This window comes from Antechinus flavipes, chromosome 4 (genome assembly GCF_016432865.1).
Source record: "Antechinus flavipes isolate AdamAnt ecotype Samford, QLD, Australia chromosome 4, AdamAnt_v2, whole genome shotgun sequence".
NCBI classification, from domain to species: Eukaryota; Metazoa; Chordata; class Mammalia; order Dasyuromorphia; family Dasyuridae; genus Antechinus; species Antechinus flavipes.
In genome coordinates this window covers 196,118,739-196,139,552 of record NC_067401.1, presented here as the reverse complement: position 1 = coordinate 196,139,552, position 20,814 = coordinate 196,118,739, and the positions used below count along the sequence as shown (strand labels likewise).

Sequence of the window (20,814 nt, the reverse complement as noted above, 5' to 3'; positions counted from 1 at the left end):
TAACAGGGAATGTTTATTCTGGAGAAGGAAAGACTTAGGGGAGGAATTGAATAAAAAGCCTTTTCAGTCCTGTGGGTCCCCCTTCCATTTCCATATTGAGAAGGGTGAAAAAGCAGAAAAAAGAGACAGAGTGCACTAAGAATAGCCCAAAATGAGAATTAAAGCCAGAAATATTAGCTTTATAGTTTCTGTGATAAATGTGAAATCTTTGTCTATTGTTCATTGACCAATGAATTGAAATACTGTTGAAAGAAATCAACCATGTTGATGTGAATTTCTCCCTATCTATAAAAGCAGAAAACAAAAAAGGAATTGCAAGTAATTAGAATGATCAAGTCATTGAACAATTGACAAGCATTTATTCAGTGCCTACTATGTGCTAGTAGATGCAAGAAATAAATTTTTAAAAAATTTTAAACAAATCTTTCGAAAAAGTACCTACTATGTGCCAAGTACTTTATAAATATTATTTCTTTCCGATCCTCACAACAAACCCTGCGAGATATCCCTGCCCTTAAGAAGCTTACATTCTAAACAAAAGAGGCAATACATTTAGGGAAGCTAAAAAGGAGTGTAAGTATATAAGGGAGAAATGAGGCACGAGATGGTGCACTGAAGTATTGTAAAGAAAGCCCTTAAGAGTTCAGCTTGGAAAGGTATGAAGGCCTGTTTAATCTGATGCTCTCAGGAGGTTCTAGGAGGAATCAGCCAATCAAAAGGAGAGGCCCCATAGGCAGAAGTTATCTCCAATATGTCAAAGAGTAGAGTAAGCTTTCAGGGTAGAGAGATTTCCAGGGGGTATTTTCTATGGAAACAACTGATTTACCTGATTACTGATGGATTACCTGATCACTGAATTAAAGCAGAATCAGGTAAATATGTGCATATGTTTGTGAGATCAAAGATCATAGTTAATTTCAGATTGATAACTATTTCAGTATAAATAATGTCCTTTGTAATTCTATGCATATTTTATACACTTAAAAAATTGTTCTGACAATGAGTCTGTAGGTTTCAACAGAATGTACAAGGGGTGCACAACATAAAACAGGCTAAGAACTCTTAAATTAAAAGAAAAGATGAAAAAAAAGATCCTAAACACAATCACCCTTATCTGTTCCAGCAATGGTCCCCCCAAAAAATGGAATATGGAAAAAGTAAAAATACTGATTTTGATGATAATCACTTTCTAACATAGTTCAGCTACTATAAAGCAATTCTCACACTGAGGAGGCCAGGAGAGATTAAGAATTCCCTTCATCAGCAAACACTAGATTTTCTTGCTGAGCAGAGATATAATAATTAAGGATAGTACCAGTTAAAAATATTTTTATTTTTGTTCAGTCATTTCGACTCTTTGCCACCTCATTTGGGGATTTCTTGGCAAAGATACTAGAGTGGCTTGCCATTTCCTTCTCCAGCTCATTATACTGATGAAGAAAGTGAGGCAGACAGGGTAAAGTGATTTGCTCAGAGTCACACAGTCAGTACATGTTTGAGGCTAGCTTTAAACTCAGGAAAAGGAGACTTCCTGATTCCAGGTCTGGTACTCTAGTTACTGCACCACCCAGCTGCCCACAGTTAAAAAATATACTCATTTGTTAAATACTACATAGAGCGATGATAGAAGATTATAAGTTGTACTGCTTTAGAAAATAGCCATAGTGGTGAAAACAAATCTGCAGAATGAAAGCAGACATGAAACTCATACAAATTATATCATTCTAAGAGCATCAGTAAATGAGACCATCAGGATAACAGTCAGAAGAGGGAACAGATTTGCCAACATTCCTATCTTACATTTTATTTTCTTCATTTATGAATACAGAACTACTACTACTAAACTAAAATAAATATAGAACTAAGGTTTTCTTAACACTTCAACTCCCAGTGTACTACACCCAGAAGTAGAAAAGAAACTTTTTACATAAGGAAACTGGGAAGAATGTCTGGATCAGAATGATTATGGACAGAGGAAATTCATGCTGGAAATCTTCATGAGATCCATGTGTAACCTGGGTGTGCTCTTAACATAGCTCTTTGAAAGCTAAGCCAAGAATCAAAATCACAGCTCAGAACCTCTACTAATATGTATCTTTGAACACCAGTATAACATATAAAACATTCCAGAGACATAATTTCTGGGTAATTAATCATTTTATTAATTATGGCTTTCTCTTGTAAACCAAAGACTCTTTATGGAGGCATCCTAACACATATATGCCATTGGAACAGTGGGTATTCCTGACAAATGGGAATCAACTCTGGTTGGTTAATAATTAATGAAAGAATGAATGTTATAATGAGAGGTGGACCTATTCTAATGAAGGCTGAGTACATAATTCTGGTCATGTCATAATGGATGGAAACTCAAGTCCTACCTCCCGGCAACTTTTACAAAAGAATCTCTCCTTCACCCAGTCAGTGAACAGTGAATGATGATGGTGGGTTACAAATCCCACCAAGATTAGATTTTCCATGATCTAGTTGGGTGGAGTGAGAAGCAGCTACCCAGAGCATTTGGGCAATCGTATCTATGCGGCAATGTCTTTCCCAAGGACTGGCTGAATAACCTACAGGGATTTATTTCTGAATAAGGAAATAAATAAGGAAAAAGACTCTATATTCTCCCCAGCCACAATCTTAATTGTTTATTAATATAAGATAGAAATAATCATTTCTCTCCCCAAACCCAACCAGTTGACATGTTATTTCAAAGAAAATGGCATTTAATTAAACAGAATAGCACATTGATTAAAAAGAAAAAAAATCTCCCAGGAAAGGAACACAATATCTCAGATTTCCATGCTGCCAGTAGAAGATATGCTCTCAAATATCTTAAGTTAGGGCTCCATCTTCCAGCTGAAACACCTCTCATTGCTTCCTTGGACCAGTTTCTCAAAAGCTGATTACATTCACTGATGCATGCTGGGCATCTCTGTAGGTTAGTGAAGCTATCCTAGGAAACAACTTCTCTGGCGAGGAGAGGCTGCCATTTTTTTTTGCTGGGCTCCATCTTCAATAAGTTGCTGACACCTTCTTTTGGAGGGTTTCTTCTTTCACTTTTGGAACATTTATTTTTCTGGGAGGGAGTAATATTTTTTCTAAGAGATTGCCTATACCTACAGTATGACTAAGTGGATAGAATCCCAGACTTGGAGTCAGGAAAAGCTGGGTTTAAGTCTCGTCTCAGCTATTTATTAGCTATGTGATCTTGGACAAATAATTTAGCTTCTTTGAAATTCAGTTTTCTTATCAATAAAAGGAGGATAATATTGGTATTTACCTCAGAAGGTGGTTGAACAGTTTGTAAAATATTTTGCAAATCTCAAAATATTGTGTAAATATTAGTCAATGTATTAAGCACTTACTGTGTGCTAGGCACTTAGCTAAGTACTGGGAATGCAAAGAAAAGCAAAAAATAGTCTTTTTCTCAAAAAACTCACAGCATAAGAAGGAGACAATGCATAAACAATGTACAAACAATATATAGAGTAAATGAAAGGTTATCTGAATGAGGAGGGACTAGGGAATGGGGATGGACCAGGACATTAAGAAAAGATGGGAAAGGCTTACTGCCAAAAGTGATATTTGAGTAGAGAGTTAAAGGAAGCCAGAAGGCAGAAATGAGAAGGGGAAAGGGAGAGAAGTCCTTTAATTTCTTTTGGCCTCAGTTTCCCCATCTGTGAAATGGGAATACTAATAATACCCACCTTTCAGGGTTATTATGAGGATCAAATGAAATAATATTTGTAAAAGTACTTAGCATAATGGCAGACACATAGTGGGAGCTTAACAAATTCTTGTTTCCTTTTCTTTCTTTCCTCTTCCCTCTTTCAGCTTGAGATCTATGAAACTATGATTATTCAAAAAGAAATCAGCTTTTCAATGCATACAGAAAAACCCGAATGGATATAAAATGCTTATTGTCCAGACTAGGACATGCAGCTGGATGCCTTTCGTGTGAAGGAATCCGTAATACTGTCTATGTAGGCCAGGCACTGCAGGTGGATGGATGATGAGCCGGGCCCCAGAACTGAATAGAAAGAAGAGAGTAGGCTGAATTTCATTTGGAAAATTGTGAAGTGCTTTTAATGATCCCAAGTGGCCGCCCAGCACAAAAACCCGTCTTTATAAAATCAGGGTTTTAGGATGCTGTGTGGTGATGAATGCTAGAACACCACAGCCCCACCTTGTGCAAAAAGCCTTTGCTGATCCTTCCTAATGCAAGAGCCTTCTTCCCGAGATGCTCCCTACTCTATCTAGTCTGCATCTTGTGTGCGTATAATTGTTTACCATTAGATTGAAAGCTCTTTGAGAGTGGGGACTGGTTTTCACCTTTTGTGTACTTAGCATTGTGTCTAGTATCGGGTAGGCACTTACTAAGTTCTTGTTGACTTGACTTGACCCTAAAGACTCTTAAATAACAAGTAACCCAAAGACCAATGGAGGGAACATGTGAGCAAAAGTAGAAACCTACCAATGATGGATTAGCTAGCAGGACATTTAAGGCTGGGCACTGTGCTCTATTCTAGATATGCAAATATAAACAAATCAGTTGGCTCCAGCCTTAAATTTGCTTAAATTCCTTCAATAGTATTTTATTTTTCCAAATATTTGTAAAGATAGTTTTCAACATTGATTTTTTGTAAGACTCAGTGTTACAGATTTCTCTCTCCCCTCCCAAAACAATAAACAATCTGAAATAGGTTAAATATGTGCAACATTTTTAGACATATTCCCATATTTGTCATGTTGTACAAGAAAAATCAAGGGAAAAGTGAAAAAAAAAACACAAGAAAGAAAACAAACAAAGGTGAAAAAACTATGCTTTGATACACATTCATTTTCCATAGTTCTTTCTCTGGATGTGGATGACATTTTCCATATTAACCATCTTTTTGTGTCCTGGATCCCCAAGACAGTCTATTAAGCCTGTATACCCTCTCTCAGAACAATGTCTTCAAATAAAAAAAAAAAAATAAGATAGAATTATAAGGAAAAAAAATAAAGAAAATAAGATAGAAGGAAAACCAATTATACTGAAATAGTTACTTTTAAAGTAAATTCACAGAGCCCGTGTTTTGTTTTATTTTTGCAGTGGTTCTCCCTATCTTGCCCAACTTGGACCTATACCAGCTACTGACTGGACTGATCCCAATTGTGATTGGTACAGAAACTTTAATCTACTCAGATTTTCTGACCTGGGCAATTTGCTATGGAGAACTTGGTGACTTTCTTCTTCCTGAGGGAAGGGAATGTTTCTCATATTCATGCTAGACTTAGTATAGACACCCAGTCATTTTTATCTTCTCAGAGCTCCCAAACTCAAGTGATTTACTAGTCCAGGCTTCCTCAGAACCAGGGACCAAAAGCAAGTTCCATTATTTCCATCCTAGACCAGGCTGAGAACCTCTCCTCTGTCAGATCCATGAGGAAACAAGGACAAAAGTTGCCCAGTAACCATAAACTACAAATGAGTTTCAATATGTCCTGCAGTGAATTCCTACACTCATAATAATAGCATCTACTTCTCGGGATTGTTGTGAATATAAAATGAGATATTTGTAAAGCTTTTTACAAATCTTAAAATGCTTAATAACAATAATAATAATGATAATAACTAGTCGGTTGTTGTCCTTTGTTCTCAAAGAGAATCAAAATCACACCACTATATTAGAGTCGAACTGCAGTGTGCACAACTGTGGCTGATCAGCTCAGAATGCTCCACCAACAAGTCAGACACATATAGTCCATATGAACATTTGGGGTGGACGCTCTAATCTTACACATCTTGTGTTTCTTATGAGCTAATTCAATTCTGCTTTGCTCAGTAGCTAACTTATAGGGCAGCTAGGTGGTACAGTGGATGGAGCGCTGGGCTTGGAGTCAAGAAGAATCTCCTTCATGTATTCAAATCTGGCTTCAGACATTTACTGACTGTGTGACCCTGGCCAAGTCACTTAACCCTGTTTGTCTCTGTTTTCTCACCTATAAAATGGGCTGGAAAAGAAAATGACAAACCACTCAAGAATCTTTGCTTAAAAAAAACTCTACACTGGGGTGAAGAAGAGTTGGACATGACTGAAAGGTCTGAACAACAACAAAAAACATTATATAATACTTATCATAGTGCCAAGTCCTCTGCTAACATTTTACAGCTATTATCTCATTTGATCTCAACAAGAATATTGTAAGGTAGGGGCTAGTATTATCCACATTCTATAGAAAAGGAAACTGAGGCAAACAAGAATTAAACGATCACCTAGGATTGCATAGTTTGTCTGAAGCTAGATTTGAACATGTCTTCCTTTGTAAACTTTGTAATCAATTGTGAGACGTAGGAGACACTGGCCCAGAACCACTCAGCAGGGCATGACCACATCAAAGAAGGCACTTAGCTCTTTGAGCAAAGCAGACTTGATCCTCTATCTACTGCATCACCTAGGCATTATATTAATACATCATCATTATTATTAATCCATTAAATTGTTGGTTCATGTGGAAAAGATTTATTTGTTCTACTTGGTCCAGAAGACAGTACTAGGACCTAATTCAGAGTGACATTCTGAAGGATCCCTGAACCCTTAGGTGACCACTGCTGTGAAATTGAAGCCCTCTTCCTCTCCATCCACCTTCCATGTCACAAACTGATGGCTGGATTGGCAAGCCACCTTGGATTGTAGGCCTGTCCTCACGTGGTGGATCACCTGGGCATTGGGACTTCCATAATGCTCTATGTCGTCCACCAGCGGCTGAGCTGTTGGGTCTCTACATTTGGGACCCAAAGTGGTGGATGGAGATTCCATTTGGGATGACAGGAGCAGACTGTACTAATCTAAGGATGAAGGGCAAAGAGTCTGGATAAGCTTGATCACAGTAGGCTTAGATATTAAGATGATGACAAAGGGAGGGTACTTGTTTAGACAAGACTGTATTGGATACCTTCTAAAGTCCTTTTCAATTTTCAAATTCTATGATTCTAATGTGCAGAAAGCTAGATTTCTGTTCCATATAAGTAAAAGTTTCCTAAAACTTTTGATTTGACCATTGGTGCAGGGAGGCAATTCCCCTACTTTTTCTGCAATTTACAGTCTTAACTGCCTGGGGAACTTGCCAGGTCACATATCTGTATTTGTCGAAGATGAGACTTGAACCATGTCTCTACTCACAATGCAACATTGACCCTCTTCCTGACAGTTATTGCTTTTTAAAACTAGTGAGCTTCCAGTGGAATGGGATATAAAGAGTGAGCATCCAAGAATGTGTTGGAGCCAGCTCAAACTGGTTTGTGAGAGCCAGTTGTTAAATTTATAGTGTGACTATTCACACCTCTAAAATTGGCAAAAGCTGCAAATCAAGGCTGCATTTATTGTCTTGTTTATGGACTAGACTTAAGAAAGTAATGAAGGAAAAAAAGGTAGATTAAATTTAAAAGCTGTCCATAGTTATTCCTGTCCAGAAGAAGAAAAAAAAAGTCTACCTTATTAGCATTTTTTTCATTACTTAAGTAGATTAAACTTAAAAGCTGTCCACAGTCATTCCTCTCCAGAAGAAGAAAAAAAGTCTACCTTATTAGCATTTTCCTCATTACTTCTTTAAGTCTATCCAATAAACAAGACAATAAATCCAGCCCTGATTTGCAGCCTTTGCCAATTTTGGAGGTGTGAATAGTCACACAGCAAAATTAACAACTGGCTCTCACAAACCAGTTTGAGCCAGCTCCCACACACCCTTGGATGCAAACTCTGTCTCTCATTCCCCTGGAAGCCCACTCCAGCTTTAGAAAGCAATAACTATCAGAAAAAGTCAGTGTTGCTTTGTGGATAGAGAGCTGGGAAAGTCCTTCAACGGAAGTTGAAAAGAGAGCTGATTGTTAAATACTTATTTACCAGCATACCTTTGACCACATCACTAGATATCTTAGAACAGAGGATGACTGACCACTTGTTGGGAATTTTTTTAGAGGGAATTGTCATCGCAGTGTGAGCTGGAAAGAGGGAAGAGTGTTTTCAATGGAGTATGGGGACCTCTGTTCAAATTTTCCCTCTGAAGTTGTTATTTTGGTGATTTCCTGAGCTTCAGTTTCCTCATCTCTAAAACAGGAGAACGAAAGGCTTTTGAAGTCGAGCTCTAAATCTCAGAAGCCTGGGAAGTGAGTGATATGAATCCCTTCCAGTTCTGAGATTCTAGGATTACCTGGCCTGCTTGTTAAAACAAGTCATGTGACTTTATCATTTCACCTCCGGCGACAACATCCCCCTGATGGGCCTCTCTGCTGCTAGTCTCCCCTCTTGACAATAATCTTCACCTTTCCTAGTTGTTTCCTCGTATTTGTTATACATGTAAAGCTTTCAAGGCAGAAACTGTATCCTATCTGCCCAATCCCATACTGGGCATGTAGTCAATGCTGAGAAGCTGATAGCGAAGTGAGAAGACAGGACTTCAGTGATTCGTTATTATCTATTGCATCAAATCCAGATTCCTCAGCCTAACTCCATTTTCCTCCCTTTTTACCTCACTGACCTTATTTCCCCACCAACGCCAGCCCTCAGCTCTGAGGGGGCCCTTCATATAATTTGCTTGTTTTTCTCCCCGTATCTTTACACATTCCACAGAATGCCCCTCCTCTTCTCTTTTTTTTTTAAACCAGACCTGAGATTTCAATTGCACAGGAAATTCTGGGACTACCCATTACCAATGCAAATTGGTATGTGCTTTGCAGCTTTTAAAAAAAATTTATGATAAAGAGTTGTCTGGACCAGAGAGAAAGGACTCGATAGAATTTCACACTTAGTATGTATCAGAGATGGGACTGGTATCCTGACTCCAAGACTGGCCTTTCATCCATTATTTCAGGCTGCCTCTTATCACTTAGTCTTTCTCTTCATCCCCTCAGGATGCCTAACTGTGTATCCATTTTTATAATGTCTATTCAGAGAGAAGATTGAGGAAACAAAAGTAGGGCAGCAGAGAGAAACAGAGACAGAGGAAGAGAAAAAAAGAGATGAGAGGGGGGCGAGGGACAGACAGACAGATGGACAGACAAAGAGAGGGAAAGGTAAAAAAGAGAAACACAGAGACAGAGAGGAGAGACAGAGACAGAGAGAAAGAAAAAAAAAAGACAGAAAGAAACAGAGACAGAGAGAGAATAAGAGATAATATTAACTTCCTATATGCTTGGGTATACAAATGCAAAATACAAAAAAGCAAGTTGGTCCCAACTCTTAACATTTTAATAGGGGAGTTACAAAATGGGAGTGGGAGAGAATACCCAAATGGAGGCAAAACTGCTGAGGAAATGGAGCAATTCTGGACTAAGTAGAACTGGGAGTAAAGGACTATGGCTCAGGCCTCTCAGCCAGAGATTCACCAATCAGGAGAGCAGGCCCCAGGACAGAGTCATCCCAGGGTGAGCAGAACTACTGAGAATATGGAGCAGGCAGGAGATTGAATTAAATTGGGATTGAGTTTAGACTATAAACTTCATGAGGGCAGGGAGCTTTTCATTCTAATGTTCACTCTAAATTTATCCAGTATCTGCTATAGTGTTTTGTACCCACAACAAATTTAATAAAATTTATGGAAGTGAATTTTTATGCTGATTTTATAGTTGTTTTTTGACTCAACCTTGTCTGCCTCAGTTTCCTCATCTATAAAATGAGCTGGAAAAGGAATAGAAAACCCCTCCAATATATTTTCCAAGAAAACCCCAAAATAGGTCATGAAGACATGATAAAGTGACTCAAACACAAAAATTGCTTTTTGATCCTTTCAAAATAAGTCATTTTTATCTAAGTGCTTTGGCAGATAAATGGTACCATGGGTAAAGGGCTGGATCTGAGGTCAAGAAGACTCATTTTAACAAGTTATTCCACTTGGTTTGCCTCAGTTTCCTCATCTGTAGAGTGAGCTGGAGAAGGAAATGGCCAATCACTCTGGCATCTCTGCCAAGAAAACCCCAGATGGGATTAAGAAGAGTTAGACATGACTAAACTAAAATGACCAAACAACAACAGCATCTAGTGTTTTACATTTTGCAAAAAACTAAGACTAAAGATGTAGAGAGGCCCCATGATATAATGATAAGAGCTCTGGACTTGGAGTCAGGGAAGTGACCTCGTTGGTTTGAACCCTGGCTCCACTACTCACTATCTTGGGCAAAAGTCTAATTCTTTCTATGCCTTAATTTCCTCATCCATAAGAAATCACTACATGGTCATTGTGGCCCCCTCCCCAGCTCTAAATCACAGGTGGTACCAGTCTTTTACATCCATAGTATGGAAGAGGGACTTGGGGCCATATGGCTTGTCCAGTGTCATTCAGATAATAACTAAGCGAGCTGGGACTAGCATCCAATGGGACTAGAAGCCCAGTAGTCTTTTCTCGACACGATTGCCTTCTCATCTGAGCGTAGACTATGGCCACTAGCCCTCAAAGGCAGCAGCCATATCATATCTATCCAGTTGTGGTGCTGGGCATGTAGTCAGTATTGTAGGCTGATAGAGAAATGAGAGAAGTTGCTGTGGAGGTCCAGTTGTTTTTCACTCATATCTGACTCTTCATGTCCCCATTTGGGGTTCTCTTGGCAAAGACACTGCAGCGGTTTGCCATTTCCTTCTCCAGCCCATTTTACAGGTGAGGAAACTGAGGCAGACATGGGTAAGTGACTTGCTCAGGTCACACAGCTCGTAAGTGTCTGAGGCCAGATTTGGACTCATGAAGATGAGTCTTCCTGACTTTAGGCCCAGCCTTCTATCCATGATGCCATCTATTTGCCCTAAAGCATTAGATAAAAAATGAATTATTTTGAAAGGATCGAAAACCAGTTTTTGTTGTTGAGTCATTTTAGTTACGTCTGAGTCTTCCTCGCCCCATTTTGGATTTTCTTGGTAAAGATACTGAAATGATTTGTCATTTCCTTCTCCAGTTCATCTTATAGGTGGGGAAACTGAGGCAGATGGGGTTAAGAGATTTGACCAGGATCACGCAGCTAGTCTGGGGACTCAGTTCTGGCACTCCATCCATGAGCCACCTAAGCACTCAGGGAGAAGAAGGGATCTAACTTAGGAGACAGACTGAAGCTGGAAATCTTTAATTACCCACCTGGATTGTTGCTCCCTGAAGAAAGCCTCGGATTTGGGGTTAGAGAACCTGGCTGTGAGTCACAGCTTTGTAACTGCTTCCCTGTCTCATCTGGGCCTTTCCTCACTTATGAAATAAGGAAGTTGGGTTGGAAAGTCTCTGCTCACCTTTCCAGCTTTAAATCAATGATCCTTGGAGCTCTTCTGAATCATCCATTGAGGTCAACATTTAGCCGAGTCTCAGTGTCTGAGACCTTCAAGAAGGCCGTTTCCCAACCCCAGTCATTCAGGTCAGCTCTCCGGAGCCACTGGGATGCAAAGCATGGCCACGGAGAGCCATAGAGAAGCAAACTCTTGCTACAGAGGCAATAAAGTGGACTGGATCATAGAGTCAGAGTCAGAAGAGACCTCACCAAGGTTACGAAGCAATAGCTCGCGTTTATAGAGACCTTTGAGGTTTATAGCCTACTTTCTTCCTAACAGCCCAGTGAGCTTGTATACGTATTGTTATCCACCAGGATCCACAAATCAGATTCAGGTGTGGCAGAGGGCAGGCCTGGGAGTTGGAATAATAATAACATCAATAATAATGACAATAATAACAGCCGGGATTTGTAGAGAGATTTAAAGTTTGCAAAACACTTTACCAATATCTCATTTTATCCTTAGAATAGGACAGTTAAATGTGCAATGGATAGAACACCAGACCTGGAATCAGGACGACCTGAATGCAAGTTCAGCCTCAGATACTTACTAGCTGTGTGATCCTGGACAAGTCACTTAATCCTTTTTGCCTCAGCTCCTTATCTGTAAAATAAGCTAGAGAAGGAAATGGCAAAACTCTCCAGTATCTTTGCCCAGAAAAAATTCAAAAATTAAACAATCTTTAGAATAACCCTGGAGGTAGGGATTAGGATTATCCCCATTTTACAGATGAAGAAACAGAGATTGACAGCATTTAAATGGCTTGCCTCAGATCCCACAGCTAGTATATGTCTGGGGCTGGATTTGTATTCCAGTCTTCTTGACTTCCGATCCATCCAGCGGCCTCAAATGACAAGGAGGCAAATTTATCTATGTGCCATCTAGGATGACGTGGCTTCTAAACAAGCCTCTGATGTGTATTGGCTGTTCAACCTGGACACGTTCTTAACTTCCCAGAACCCCCAGGCATCTCTGGCTATAAGTGGTACAACAGCAGCTCATCTGTGGGGATAGATCACTATCAACAGTCTATACTCTGTCTCTGTCTCTATCTCTCTCTGTGTGTCTCCGTCTCTCTCCTTTTTCTCTGTCTCTTTTATCTCTATGTCTGTTTTTCTCTCTCTCACAGAGGCACACAAGCACATTATTTATCTGTACATGTAACCCACTTGAGGTCAAAGATCAGGTTTTTTGGCCTTCATATCCCCAGAACAATATGTTGAAATGTTTGTGAAACTGAGTGTTTGTTAGTTGAAGCCCTGTTTTGGAGATGAAGAAATTGAGGTTCAGAGAGGAACAGGACAAGTATTGACACATAGTAAGCTCTTTTTAAAAATATTTTTTCTGGTTATATATATTATATATATACACACATTCATTTTTTTTTACACATTTCTTTATGAATCATGTTGGGAGAGAAAATCAGAACAAAAGAGAAAAACCATGAGAAAAAAAAAGACTAGAAGAATAAAAAAAAGTGAATATAGCATGTATTGGTTTATATTCAGTCTCCATAGTTCTCTCCCTGGATCCAGATGGCGTTTTCTATCCAAAGTCTATTGGGATTGTTTTTGATCACTGAACCACTGAGAAGAGCCAAGTCTTTCCTTACTGATCATCACCCAATCTTTAGCATGACTGTGTACAATGGTTCTGCCTGTTTGACTCAGAATCAGTTTGTGTAAATTTTTCCAGGCCTTTCTAAAATCACATAGTAAGCGCTTTAATGAAAATTTGTTGATTGATTGATACAGAATTCTGCTTTATAGATGATTGTCACTGGCCTTCTTAGTCACTCTGGATAGCTCTCATCAGCATCTTGAACTGGTATTATTTTGGTCCTTGGTCCTTTTGTTTGATTCCTAAGAAACCTAGAGTCCCACTACAAGGCTGACAATCAGAAATCTGAATTCAATTCAATCCAATTGCATTTATTAAGCATTTATTTATGAAGTGACTCTGTGCCAGACAGTGGTAGGCCCTGACAATGCAAATATATATATATATATACACACAAGATTTATACAAGTAAGTAAATTTGGAAAAATTTGCAAAATATTACAAAGGGATTTCTAGGCAAAAAAAAAAAAATCTGAGTTCAATTCCAGCCTTGGATACTCACTACCTGTGTAACCTTAAACAAATCATTTCTCAGGGTCTCAGTTTCCCCATCCATAGGATGGAGATGGAGATAATTATCTGTGTACCACCTATTGTAGGTACTTCATAGAACAGCAGGAAGGAGTCACATGGAAGTTAGAAAGCTCAATAATATATATATATATATATATATATATATATATATATATATATATATATATATATATATACCTTGTTACTATTATTACGTTTGTTTTTTTTTCGAGGTCTTCTCCCACAGCTGCCAGAGGTGTCAATAAATATTTATTAAGCCCTTATTATGGGCCAAGCACTGTGATAAATATTAGGGATACAAAAAAAGGCAAAAGCACTCCCTGAGTGCCCCGAGGTGTTCTGAGTCTGCTGGAGAAGACAACATTCTAAGCAGATATTGTGCTTCTGACTCACCCCAATCCCTTCATTTTAAATCTTCTCTCGGTTTTCTAGGGCTTCTGCCTCCCTCTAACCTTTTCTGCAGCTTTGGACATTTGGTCTATCTTGAGCTTTACTGTACTGAGTCCTAAGAAACACTCTCTGGTTCTGGCTCAATCCCTTTTTCCTTCTCTTTTTCGCTCTCTTTTTCCCTTTCTTTCTTTTCTTTCTGTCTTCCCCTTTCTCTCTTCTCTCTCTGTCTCTCCCTCTTTCTCATTCTCTTTCTGTCTCTCTTTCTCCCCTTTTTTCTCCTTCTCCCTTTCTCCCTCTTTCTTCCTCTCTCCTTTCTTCTCTTTCTCTTTCTCCCTCCATTCCTTTCTCCTGTGCTCTCCCCCTCTTCTTGCTTTCTTGTCTTCTGTCTTTCCTCTTTCTCTCCTTTTCTTTCTTTCCCTTCCTTCTACATTTCTTTCTTCCTTTCTTTTTCTTTTTTCTTTCCCTCCTTCCCTACTTGTTTCTCATTCCTCTTTCTTTCTCTTCCTCTCCTTCTCCCCTTTGTTCCCTTTCTCTCTTTTTCTGCCTTCGTTCTCTTCTTTCCTCCATCCTTCTTACTCTTTCTCTCCTTTTTCTTCTCTCATTCTCTCTTTCTTTTCTCATTCTCTCTCTCTCTCTCTCTCTCTCTCACACACACACACACACACACACGTACACATATACATATGCACAGGTACTCACTTAATATATGGAAACTATAAATATGTAGCCACAGCTAGCCCATGGCCTGCTTTCATGGACCTTATTGTGCCCTGGGGGGATATAACATCTGCACAAATGGCTTCTAAAATAATACATGTTGAATGCATCAGAAGAGATTGAATTGGTCTCAGAGCTAGGGAGACTTGGTTTCAAGCCTGGCTATGTGACCTTGGGCAAATTAATTAATCTCTCAATGCTTTAGGCAACTCTGAAAGCCTCTAAGTCCCAGAGAAAGTGTGATTCCATGTTGGTAGAGAGTGTTCCTTTACTTGGGAATTCCCTATAAGAGTGAAATCAGAGGTCCACCCCATCCCCATTTATAAGTACATTAAGAAGTATTAGCAAAGTATTTTTTTAAGTCTTTATTGACTTGAGGAGTCAGGAAAATCTTCTTGGAATAGAAGATATATAAACTGGATTTTATTGTTAGAAATTTAGCAGGCATTCTAGTTATAAGGAACAATGTAGACAAAGGCATGCATGTAGGAAAAAACATAATATGTGTGCAATAAGCATAACAAATAACCCAAGGAAAGGACCTGAAAGATCTTCTTGAACAAATCCCACATTTTACAGATGGAGAAACTGAGGTCCACAAAGGGGAGGTAATTGGCCCCAGATCACACACATATCTTAAGTGGCAGAGCTGAGGTTTGGCTGCAGGCCTTTTGGATTCCAAATTTAGCTCTTTTCCAGATATTCTGTGGTTTTTCAAAGATGTAAAGTGATTTATTTGGCAGCAGCATAGATTATGTGGAGGGAAGTAATGTGATATGAGGCTACAAATAGAGAGTGGAGGAAGGAGTGTGGAGGCCTTTGAATGCTGAGTAGAGGGCTCTGTACTTTATTCACCGAGTAGGAAGGAGGAGCTACAAGGTTGGGTTGGGTTTTTTTTGGAAAGTTATTCTAGCAGAGGTAAAAAAAGATAAGTTGGAGGGGGTGTGCATGACAGTAATATGCCTATTAAAAGCATATTTTCTAGAGTAAGATCAGAGCAAATGTTACTAGCTGCTCTGCTTTTGATTCTGTGTGTGTATCTTGGGGGTGGTTGTTGTGTGGAGTCTGAGAGGAGGATTGAGGATGAGAGATGGAGGATCCAATGTAGGGAATGGAAGATGGTGAATAGGTAGAGGGTGAGGAATGGGAAATGGATGAGTGGTGGGGAATAGGGAATGTGGGGTGGGTAATAAGGAATAAGAGATGGAAGATGAATAATGGGGAAATAAAGATCAGGAATTTGAAATGGATGATAAAAATGAGGATTGAGAAAGAGGGATGAATGGTGGGAAATGGGGAATCAGGAGAGGATAAGGAGGATAGGATGAAATGAGTGATGGGAATGAGGAATATGAAAGAGGAATAGAAAATAGAGATGGGAATGGAGAATGGAGAATGGGAAATAGTAATGATAATGGGAAATGGAAGATAAAAGATGGATGAAGGATAAAGAGAGTAGGATGGAAATGGATAATGGAAATGGGGAAAATAAAAAAGGAATAGATAATAGGAATGGAAATGGAGGATGGGAATGGGGAATGTGAAAAAGAAATGGATCATGGGATATGGGATGAAAGATGGAAAAAGGATAAGAAAGAAGTAGTGGGGGATGGATATGGTAAAGGAAGGATAGATAATGAGGAACTAAGGATGGAGAATAAGAAATGTGTGATGGACATAGGACATGAATATGATGTGTAGGAAATGGGGAATATGAAAATAGACTAAGGACAGGGATTAAGAAGTGGGAGGATAGGGAATGAGGGTGACAAAGATGGATGGACAATGCATGATGGAGGAAATGAAGGATAAGAAAGGACAATGAAGGGACTGAGGATGGGGAATAGGAACGGGAAGGGGGGGGGCCTAGTGAAAGAGAGACAGATAATGAGAAATTGTAGATGCGGAGTAGGAAATGAATGATGGGAATGGGGTCTATGAAAGAGAGAGAGATAATGGGGGATGGGGATGGAAGATGGAGAATCAAGTTTCCTGCCTGACTTTGTGACCCTGTAAAAATTTTATTTTATTTTCTACTCCTCCATCATTTTCCCAGACATCCTGGCTTGCAACTTTGGTATCATCCCAGACTCTTCACTTTCTCTTACTCTCTATGTCCAATCCAGGGTCAAGTCCTCTCCTTTCCCTCTCCATAACATTGTATTTACATTTCTGGCATTACCATCACCCTAGTGCAGGCACCTATCACCTCATGCCTCAATTTTTCCAATAACCTGGTGGCCTTGCCTCAGGTCTTTTTCCACTTTAATCCATCTTCCACTCATCTGCTATTGTGATCTCTCTTAACAAAATCAAGCCCTCATTCAGTAAATTCTAGGGGCTTCCTATAATGTCCAGGATCAAATAGAAAATCCTCAGTTTGGCATCCAAAGGACCCCCCAACTAGTCTTCTTCCAGCTTCCTCCCCTCCAGGTATTCTGCGCTTCAAACACACTGGCCCTGAGGCTATTCTTACCCAAGACACTCATCTCTTGCCTCCTGAATGCTTTCACTGACCTTCCCATGCTGGAATTCTCTCTCCTTATCTCCTTTTCCAGGCTTCCCTGGCTTCCTTCAAATCTCAGCAAAAGTCCTATTTTTGATAAGAAATCTTTTTCGATATCTCTTAATTCTGGTGCTTTCCTTCCATTGATCACTCTCCAATTTGTTAAGCCCTATGTCCATCACACATTTCCTATTTCTCATCCTTAGTTCTCCATTATCTATCCATCTTTAACCATATCCTTTCCCCACTACCTCTTTCTTATCCTTTTTCCATCCTTCACCCCCATATCCCACGATCCATTTCTCTTTCACATTCCTCATTCCTAATTCCCCATCTTCCATTCTTATTCCTATTACCTTATACTCTTTCATTTTCCCCATTCCCATCACCTATTTCCATCTTGGAAATATTTAATACAATTGAGATTAATTACTGTCTTGGAGATGGTGGAGAGGAGTAAGGTAGAAAAATGGAAATGAAAATCCATAAAAGTAAATGTCAAAAACTAATAATCATTTTAAAATGAAGTTTTAAAAAGTAAATATATATATGTATATATATACATATATTATATAATCATTGTCCTCTTATATAGGTTTTAATAGGTCTATAAGGAGACTCTAATGAGGAGTGAACTCAGGACAAAAATTCAATTGGCCCCTTTCTTGGGCATTCAGGGACAAAGAACTTCATAGGATAATACCTTTAGAAGTAAAAACAAAACAAAACAAAACAAAACAAAACCTCCCCATTTTACAGATGAGGAAAATGAGATTCAGAAAAAATTAGCTAGCTTGCCCAAAGTCACACAGGTAGTAAGCATAAGACCTGGGACTGGAATCCTGTTCTTCTGTTATCAGAGTGATATTCTTTCTACCCTATCATGCCTTCCTTTAATTCACATAGGAAGCATACGTTCCATTCCAGAGTTGCCTTCCTAATGGTTTTTGGCACTCTCTGGAAAAACCATGGAGCAAAGGCAGAACTCTGGAGCCAAGAATGAAAGAAGACACAGGTGAGAGAGAAAGGGCAGGAGCTAGTCCAAAGGAATAAAGCTCTAATGGTGGAATTTTGGATATCTTTTGAGGGAGACACTTGGAGTTAGGAGAGAGAGGAAAGGGGCAGAGGGAGGAGAATGAAGCCTGGAACTCAGGCTTTTTTGCTTTTTCTTGCAGTCATGACTTCATTGGAGAGTTCACTACTAGCTACCGGGAACTGGCTCGTGGGCAGAGTCAATTCAACATCTATGAGGTGAGTCTGTTTCCTGCTTTTAAACCTGCAATTTTCTGTATGTTTCAAAGGATCACACCGTCTTTAGGGAAGACCTGAATCTGGAAACCTGAAGCCTGGGGCTCTAAAAGTCCACACTATGACTTAAGATGTCCCCTTTTCTTATCTTATCTCTATCTTATTTTCAGGGGGCAGCTAAGTGACCCTGAGCAAATCACTTAACCCTTTTGTCTCAATTTCCTCATCAGTAAAATGACCTGAAGAAAGAGATGGTAAATGACTCAGTATCTTTGTCAAAAAAAAAAAAAAAAAAAAAACCCAGAAGGGATCACAAAAAGTCACATATAAATGAAAATATCTGAACAACAAAAACAACCAAAAATATCTCAGTTTCTAGGCATCAGGTTGGGGTGGACAGGAGGAAGCACTAAGTGGGAGAGCAAGAAGACCTGGGTTCTATTTCCAGTACAGTCACTCACTAGCTGGGTGGTTGTGGTCAAATAATTTTTCCTTTCTGGGACTTGATTTCCTCCTCTATAAAAATAGCTATAATTCCAACCACTCATGCCTCACTAGCTTAATTCCTACCTCTGAATCGTTGCCCAAATTCTTCCCTGCCACCTTTAATGCTCTACTTCTTCTCTGTAGAGCCAAATTCTACTATCATTTCAGGCTTAGCTCAAATTCCATTTTCTTCATGGAGTTCTCTGCCCCTTCCCCCAATTCCACTGATCTCTCTCCACCCTTTCTGAACTCTTTCTGTACTTAATATGTATAATCAACCCACTTTCTCATTTGTTAAAAATAAAGACTCAAACTATGATTTTATTTGTATAGGTAACTCCTGGGTTAAGAAATTCCCTTATAATTTGCAGTTTTAAGAGACTTGTCTGGGACTAACCTAAGAGGTTAGAATATAATATTATGTTATATAATGTAATATATAATAATATGTAATACATATTTTATATAATATATGATAAATACAACTTTATATGTTATATATATGTGTGTATATATATGTATATATATGTAAAAAATACAGATTTAAAAAAATAAATACCCTGAGATTCCAAGAAGCGAAATAATTTCCCTGCGTCATACAGCTAACAAGTATCAAAGCCTAAATTTGGATGAAGGACTTTTGCCTTTAAGTGATGTTTTGGAGAGTTTTTTATATTAGGCCTTTGAGTTCATTGATATGTTACCCCCCATTTAGCAACTTTTCTACAACTCTTAGTTTTTGAGAATTGATTAGATGATTAAGTGGGCAGGCTCACTGAAAGGTGAGATTTGAACCAGAATTTCTTGGATAATAATGTTTATTGTCCTCTAGTTTTGTGTGCCTCCTCTCCTCCAAGAGACTTATTTATCTCCTTGAGGGCAGGGGCCACATTTTTTTCTTACCCCATGCTCCCCTAGTACAAGTCTGGGCACATACTAGATGGTCCATAAATTTATTGCACTGAACAGGAATCAAATCAACACCCTAATTTTTTACACTTACTAAATAAGGCTCACTTTTCTTGTTCCCTGCCTCTGAAAGGAATGGGAAATGAGGCAAATCTCCCTTTTGATTCTTATTTAGTCTTCTCAGGGATCAGTTGAGAGAAGATCAGAATACCCAGAATCCTTCACACATAGAAGAACTTGATCCCTCAATGAAAAGGAAGAGAAAAGTCCTTTTGATTGTGGGTTTCCAATAATGGCCCCTTTAGGACACAAAGCTTGTTCAACTAAACCCCTGAAACTGGAGAATTTCATTTCCCTCCCCATCCCACCCCTCAGGAAGTTTCCCTTCATGCAGGATCCAGTAAGGGAGTGTACAGAAACCTCTCTGCTTCTGGAAAGGGTAGGAAGGTAGTGATCCCCTGCTGAGAACAATATTAGATATAGTGTTGGAGAATTAAAAAGTTTGCATTTAATTCCTGTCTCTGACACTCACCAGTTGACTGACTCTGGGGAACTCTTCATATCACCCTAAGAGACAGGAGGTGGAGTGTGGAGAAAGCTAAAACTAGCTTTCTAGTTTGGAAGCTAGAGGCCAGGTCTGTGTTGCTTCCTGAGGCCCCTAGGGGGAGCTGGTTCTCTGTATGTATTATAGCCATGAGAGCTAGCCTTCCTTGGGGAGGTGGGGAGGGGATATAATGGAGCTAGTCAACACCTTAATTTTACAGAGGAGAAAATGGGGTTGCATAGAGGTAAAGACAGAGTTACTCACCTGGTTAGTCATACACTATATTAACCACCCTCTCTGTACCTTGCTAAAAAATAATTGGACATCTAGTGAACGTGAGTCTGTTACCTGTTTGTGTCTCTCTGCTTAGGAATATGATAACTTACATGTTATATAGTGCATTGACTTTGCATATGTGTGGATCTATATGTGTGTACGTGAATGGGTCTTCCAACCTTATCACAGGCTTTTCCCAAAAGCCTACTCTTGCTTGTCCCTCTTCTCAGTTTTCTTCTCATTTTTTACACTTGGTGATTAACCCTTGTCCCTTTGCAGATGACTTCTTGCAATTT

At 39.1% G+C, this 20,814-nt stretch overlaps 1 protein-coding gene across 1 annotated transcript in view; it reads left to right on the top strand.

Moving 5' to 3' along the window:
- CPNE5 (copine 5) overlaps positions 1 to 20,814 on the top strand; it is a 202,490-nt gene that overhangs the window by 148,607 nt on the left and 33,069 nt on the right. Inside the window, 1 exon segment of the mRNA XM_051996747.1 lies at positions 18,231 to 18,306. Within this exon segment, the coding sequence (XP_051852707.1) occupies positions 18,231 to 18,306 (76 nt within the window).